Raw genomic sequence first — 6,778 nt, forward strand, 5'->3', positions numbered from 1 at the left:
AAAAAAAAAAAAGGATGATGGCAACATATGTACAAATGTGCTTGATAAAATGGATGGATGTATAGATTGTGATAAGAGTACAAGAGCCCCCAGTAAAATGATTTTTTTTTAAAAAGAGATAAATATATGACCACACTTATGTAAAGCCAAATAAACTCACTGTTGATTCTGACTCACAGTAATCTTGTACAGGGTCTTTGAGACTGTAAGTCTTTATAGGAACAGATAACCTTATTCTTTTCTTGGTGGATTTGAACCATCAACTTTGCAATTAGTCTCCCAGTGCTTACCTGACAGCACCAAAGCTCCTTATACAAAGGGGCTTTGACAAAGTTATGGAAAAATGGAATGAAAAAAAAGAATAGAATTTTTCCATGAAATTTTTGAAGTCCCTTCAATAAAAAATGCAAGAAAAGGCAAATATATAAACACCAAGGTTTATTCATGGTTATCAGGCCTGGGAGGGAGTGGGAAGAAAGGTGACATTGCTTAATGAGTGGCGTTTCATTTATGAGGATAGAGAAATCACATTGATTAGGGGTAGGGTTGTGCAGATGACTATTGTAAATAGTCAATAAGTTTTATATCTGGAAAAAGCAGAATTTTACAGCAACCATCCCCCTCAAAAAAAAAAAAGCTGTTGAGGGTTGTTATGTATCACCAAACACTCATAGGATTTGGTTCTTGATTTGGAGGTTTGGTGGGACATCTCAGTTATTAGGCCTAATAACGTGTGCAGTGATTCTGATCTACCTCCTAGTGTGTTACATAGTGGCTGGGTTCTTAAAATAAGCATGCAAGCAGCCGTCCAAGGCACAACGACTAGTTTCTATTCACCTGGAATAGCAGAGGAAGAAAGAGTTAGGAATAGGAGGAGGAAGGAAATGTGTGGCTAAGTGCCATGAATGACAGCCTCCTTTGCCACGAGACCAGAAGAACTGGTTGGTACCCAGCTACCATTACTGAACATTTGAGCAAAGATTCCTTCTATGAATCCTGATCAAAAGGGAGTGATTGTAGAACAGAATTTCAGAATGTCCTGGGCTTGAGCCTTTCCTCACCAAAGGTTAGTAGATGAGCTCTTGAATCTACTGTATGTACTCTTTGAACCTTAAACTAAAAATATCCCCTGAAGCTGTCCTAAAACTGCCATTGAGTAGATTCTAACTTTTAGTACCCTATTAGATGGGGTAGAACGATCCCTTTTGGGTTTCCAAGACTAAGTCTGTGCAGGAGTAGTTAGCCTCCTTTTTCTCCTATGGAGGAGCTTATAGTTTTGAACTGCTGACATTGTGGTTTGCAGCCTAACGTTTAATCAGTACACAGCCAGAGTTCTTATAAAATTAAACAATAGTTAAATTAGTGAAAAATAACTGCTTGGTCATAATGCTCTTTTAAATATATGGGGACAAATTGACAACAGCAAGTAGAAAGAACAGCTATTAGTTTGGGAACAATGAATTTATGTTAATGGGAGAATGCAAAGAAAGGTGAGAATGGTTGTATAATTCAAAGAATATAATTAATATCACAAAATTATACATGTAGAATTGGTGCTTGTTTTGCTGGATATATTCTCAACAACATAAAAAGCTTTTGACAGTGTCTCTTTTTAGCAAATGATATTTGAACTAATACTTTCAAGTTTTCTTTTTAGTGATTATTTTTTCAAAAATATATATTTAAATTTGAATATTATGCTAACGTGAAGAGTACTAACTTCTGTTTGGGTTAAAACTGCCTAGGCCTCAATCATTCTCTTACTCTCTGTAGTCATTTTTGGTCCAAGCCTGGTTTGTGTTTTCGCAGATTGCCTTCTATATGTCAAAGGACAATGATAATAGTAATAATTGGAATATAGTTAACATTCACCCAGAGCTTATTATGTTAGTGAACTGATCCAGAAGTTTGCTTTTGTTAACTTATTCAATCCTTAAAATAATCCTGCCATCTAGACATTATGATCTCTCTTCCAGAGGTGAGGAACTGAGGCACAGAATAGTTAAGCAACTCACTCAAGATCACACAGCTAGTACGAAGCAGGTCAGGATGATGACTTGATTACTTGCGTTTCAGAAGTGACTTGAGTCATCTGTATGTTTCCGTTGTGTTGTTGGTGTAGTGCCATCCAGTTAGTTCCGACTCTCCGTGAGAGCCTTCTGTGCCAAAATCAGAACAAGACACTGCCTGGCTCATTACTCACCCCATAGTTTGAGAGGCTGATGTCTTAGAGAGATTTTTATGTATGTTACATCTTATCCATTATACTTTCTTTTTTTTTTTTTTTTTTTTTTTTTTCGTGTCAAGGTCTCAGTTTATTGTTCATTATACTTTCTTTAAAATAAGTGAATACATTTTTTGTCATTGTTCATAGGATGGGCAACCCGAAATTTTATATACATTTTGGAATTCAGTTACCAGAGCACTTTCTTCTCAATTTCATGTGGCAACAAATTGTAAGTATACTATTTATTTTACAAAATAACTTTTAAGTAAACTTATATATTTGATATCAAAAAGTTTTGCTTTATTGGTTTACAAGAAATGTTAATTTTAGAACTCCAGGGTAGTTGTCAGTTTTTCTAGCTGTTTAATGTAGAATTTCTTAGCTATATAATGATGTTATAAGCAATAAACCAATTTGGGAGCTCTGGTGGTGGAGTAGTTAAAATACTTGGCTGCTAACCAAAGATCTGCTGCTCAAACCCACTCAGCACTCCATGGGAGAAAGATGTGGGTGCCTGTTATTGTAAGATTTCTAGCCTTACAGATCCTGTGGGGCAGGTCTACTGTGTCTTATAGAGTTGCTAAAAATTGAAATGGACTCGACAACAGTGGGTTTGGTTTGGTTTAAGAGACCAATTTTAATAACTTTTTTGGTGATTAATATTTATAATAAAAGCTCCCAGAATAAGAAAGGAATCCTCCACAATTCAAACATGGAATAATTCTGTCTGAATGTTTCCTGTGATAGAGTGTAAAGAAATTGAAGGATTTGGTTAATGCTTCTAAAATTATTTAAATAACTAAGTAAAATATATTAAAATGCAGAGACTCTTCAGTACGTGAAGAACTCTGATGGCGTCCTGGGCTACACATTGAGCTGCTAACCATAAGGTCAGCAGTTTGAACCCATCAGCCACTCTGTGGGAGAAGTAAAGTTCTCTACTCCCAAAAAGAGTAATACTTTGTAAACCTAAAGGGACAGTTTTACCCTGTCCTATAGGGTTGCTATGAACTGGAATCAACTCGATAACAGTGTTTTCACACACACACACACACACACACACACACACACACACACACACACACGCATTCTTCGTAATGTTAAAAATGAAGATTTCTTGAATATATGAAATATCTGTATCATAAATGAAAAATTGCTTATATACATATAATCCACAAAATATTTTCTCTTTTCTACACTCACATTCAAAGTTTTTTTTTTTTAAATAATCATTTTATTAGGGGCTCATACAACTCATCACAATCTGTACATTCAAAGTTTTTGTAGACATCCACCTTTATTTCTTTGGGTAAATATATAAGAGTGACATTGGCTGAATATAAATGTACTTATTTAACTGTATCCAAAAAACTGCCAAACCCTTTTCCAAAGTGAATATCCAGTTTGCATTTCCATCAACAATATATAAGAATTCCAGTTCATCCCAATCCTCGTTAATCCATGATATTTCCCATCATTTAAATTTTAGCTATTCTAGTGTGCATTTAGCCACTTTTCACTGTGATTTTAATAAGTAGCCTAAAGACTAATTAAGGATGTGGTTTGCCCTTCCAGTCAATTCTGACTATTGGTGACCCTATGTATTATAGCATAGAATGCCTCATCAGGTTTTTTGGCAGTGATCCTTACAGAAGCAGACCTCCAAGCCTGATTTTCTACCATGTAGATTGGAGCAGCTTACATTTCGGTTATAAGATGATCACAATCATCTGGTGGCACCCATGCACCTACAACAACAACAACTTCCTATTTGCCAAATTCCTGAATGCTTTTGTTTATATCTTATGGGACCTGTCTGGCTTGTGTAGTCAAAGTAGCTACTGAGAGGGAATATAATTTTTTTAGGCAAAAAAATCCCTGTAGCGTTTCACATTCAAAGTAGTATGTTACTCTTGATAGCATTATTACTTTAATACCCTCCTTTGGGAAAACTCCAAATTGTTTGTAAAGCACCTTCCATTTTTATAGCACACACAGTCCCTAGAGTGCACGTAGTACCTCTGAAGAGGGTAGATAAGCAGCATTACGAAGTGCAGCCATCTGCAGAGTTAAAGATTACACACAATGTAACAGGTTGCTTAAATTCATAATATTTTGGCAGAAAATATCAGAAGGGAATTTTCCTAGTTAGGGAACATGTACCTTCTGATTGTAAATGTTCATGTTTAGTAACTCTGCTTAGAAGCTATAAACTAGGAGTTTGACAAACAATGAACTTAACTTTATTCACAAAGAAAATGTCCTTATCTGGTCCCCATCAAGATTCAACCTAGCTCCTATAGGATATACACCTCTTTAATTGGTCATTTTCATAATGATCCCACAGGCTCTTGCTGCTGTTTTTTGTTGCAGCTTCAAGATAATATTTGTACTTCAGTCTGTTATTTTTTATAACTTTTGATAGACAATCAAAGTAAACATTACTGGTTTGAATTCTTTGAACTGAAAAACATAGTACCTCTTTGTAATCTGGGGTTTTTCCAGGATGTCTCCTTCCTGTGCCGAATGGCTTCATTAGGGTTGGGGTCACTCAGTGGGATAACTCATGGTCTTTCTTCTCTCTCTCTCTCTCCCTCTCTCTCTCTCTCTCTTCCCTGCCCTTCTCACTATTTTGTTAGAAATCTCTCCTCCTTCGTACTAAGTGCTATTGTTCACTGCTGTGGAGTCAGGCCCAGCTCAGTGACCCTCTGTGCAACAGAATGAAGCACCGCCTAGGCCTTAGCCACCCTCACAATCACTCCTTATGATTGAGCCCATTGTTTCAGTCACTGTGTTATTCCATCTCCTTGAGGGTCTTCCTCTTTGCCCACTGGCCCTCTACCAAGTTTGATGTCCACAAAGGAAATGAGACAATGTCAAGTATGGGAGAAACACACTTGAAGCAAATGTAGTTGAAAGTGTGGCAAAGCAAAGAGAGCACAGAGCATATTGCATAAGACAATAGCCATTGAAGAACTCTGGACATGATTGATGATCGTGTCTTCTGCAAATAAAGAGTGTTAACCTCTGCCTTTCCAACCTTGATGTCTTTTATTTCTCTGTCTTGCTGATTGCACTGGCTGGAAGCTCTGCTTCAATGTTGAATAGCAGTGAGTGGTGAGAGCGGACATCCTTGCCCTTCCTGTGTTTCAGAGTGAAGGCATTACGTCTTTCATTGTCAGATAGCCCATTAGCTGTAGGCTTTTCAGAGGAGCCTTTATCAGGTTTGGTTTGGCCTCTTCTAGCCCTAGTTTGTTGAAAGGTCAGGAATGGATGTCGGATTATGTCAGATGCCTTGTCTGCATCTATTTAAAAAGTCACATAATTTTTCTCTTTAGTTTGTGCGTGTGATGAATTGATTTTTCGAATGTAAAACCAATCTTGAGTTCTGAGGTAAACTTCCTTAGTCATGATGTACTATCTATACATATTTTATTGGCCTTGATAAACTAAACTTTGTTTAAAAGTTTTATACCTATATTCATGAAGAATATTGATCTCTCTATATATATTTTATAATGTCTTAGGTTTTGGTATCAAGGTAATGTAGACCTTATAGAATGAGTTGGGAATTATTTCCTCCTCTCCAATTTAGTGGAAAAGTTTATGTAGAAATGGCATTATTTCTTATTTAAATTACTTAATACAATTCATTATGGAAGTTGTTTGGGCCTGCTATTTTTCTTTGTGGAAAGATCTTTAACTGAAAAAGTAATATATTATGTAGCTGCAGATGACTATTTGGCATGTCTATTTCTTCACAGTGCTGTGCGTCTCTCAAGGCACTTATACATTTCATTGATGATTCACATTTGTTGGCATCAAGTTGTTGACAATTTCCTTATTCTTTTCCTTCCTTTAGACTATGTAGTGAGGTTACTTTTCTCACTCTTAATATGGCTAATTTGTTGTTTTATTTATTTTACTCATTTATTTTGTAATTTTATTCATTTTCTCAAAGAACTAATATTTGGTCATTGTTTCTGTATTGTTCAGTAAAACATTTTGGGTATTACAGTGATCTAAACGGCTATTGATATTGAAACAGATCTTTATTATTTGTTATCTAATACAGGCATTTATATGTAAAATGTTCTCAAGTACTCCTGTAGTGAAGTGCCACAAATTTTGATAGGGTGTGCTTTCATTTTCGTTCAGTGTAAGAACTTTTTAATTCCTCTTTTGATTTCCTGTTGTCTCGTGGATTATTCCAAAACCAAACCAAACAAACCCACTGCCATTGAGGGATTCTGCTTTGTTTCCAAGGCAATCCATCTTGATGGGCACAGAAAGCCCCATGGAGCAGCGGTTGACTCAAACTGACAGTGCTGCTGGCAGCTCAGTGCGGAGCCAGTCTCACCCCCATGGGTCCCTAGAACTTTTGCTGTGTAGTTCCCAAATATTTTGAAAATTTTCAGATGTTTTTCTGCTGTTGACTTCTAAGTTCAAATCTTGCTTTATTTGACTTGAACCCTTTCAAATTTATCCAGATTTGACTTATGATACCAAACTTGTATCTTGATTTATGTTTTAAGTGTACAGTGAACCCTC

General features: G+C 36.2%; 1 protein-coding gene across 1 annotated transcript in view; it reads left to right on the forward strand.

Annotated features, from left to right (window-relative positions):
- Positions 1–6,778, forward strand: part of COG5 (component of oligomeric golgi complex 5) — a 296,280-nt gene that overhangs the window by 188,231 nt on the left and 101,271 nt on the right. The window contains exon 12 of the mRNA XM_045288944.1: positions 2,375–2,456. Within this exon, the coding sequence (XP_045144879.1) occupies positions 2,375–2,456 (82 nt within the window). The remainder of the gene's footprint in view (positions 1–2,374; positions 2,457–6,778) is intronic.

Source organism: Echinops telfairi, unplaced genomic scaffold, assembly GCF_000313985.2.
Source record: "Echinops telfairi isolate 266 unplaced genomic scaffold, ASM31398v2 ScPeMD7_23;HRSCAF=83, whole genome shotgun sequence".
Classification (NCBI taxonomy): Eukaryota; Metazoa; Chordata; class Mammalia; order Afrosoricida; family Tenrecidae; genus Echinops; species Echinops telfairi.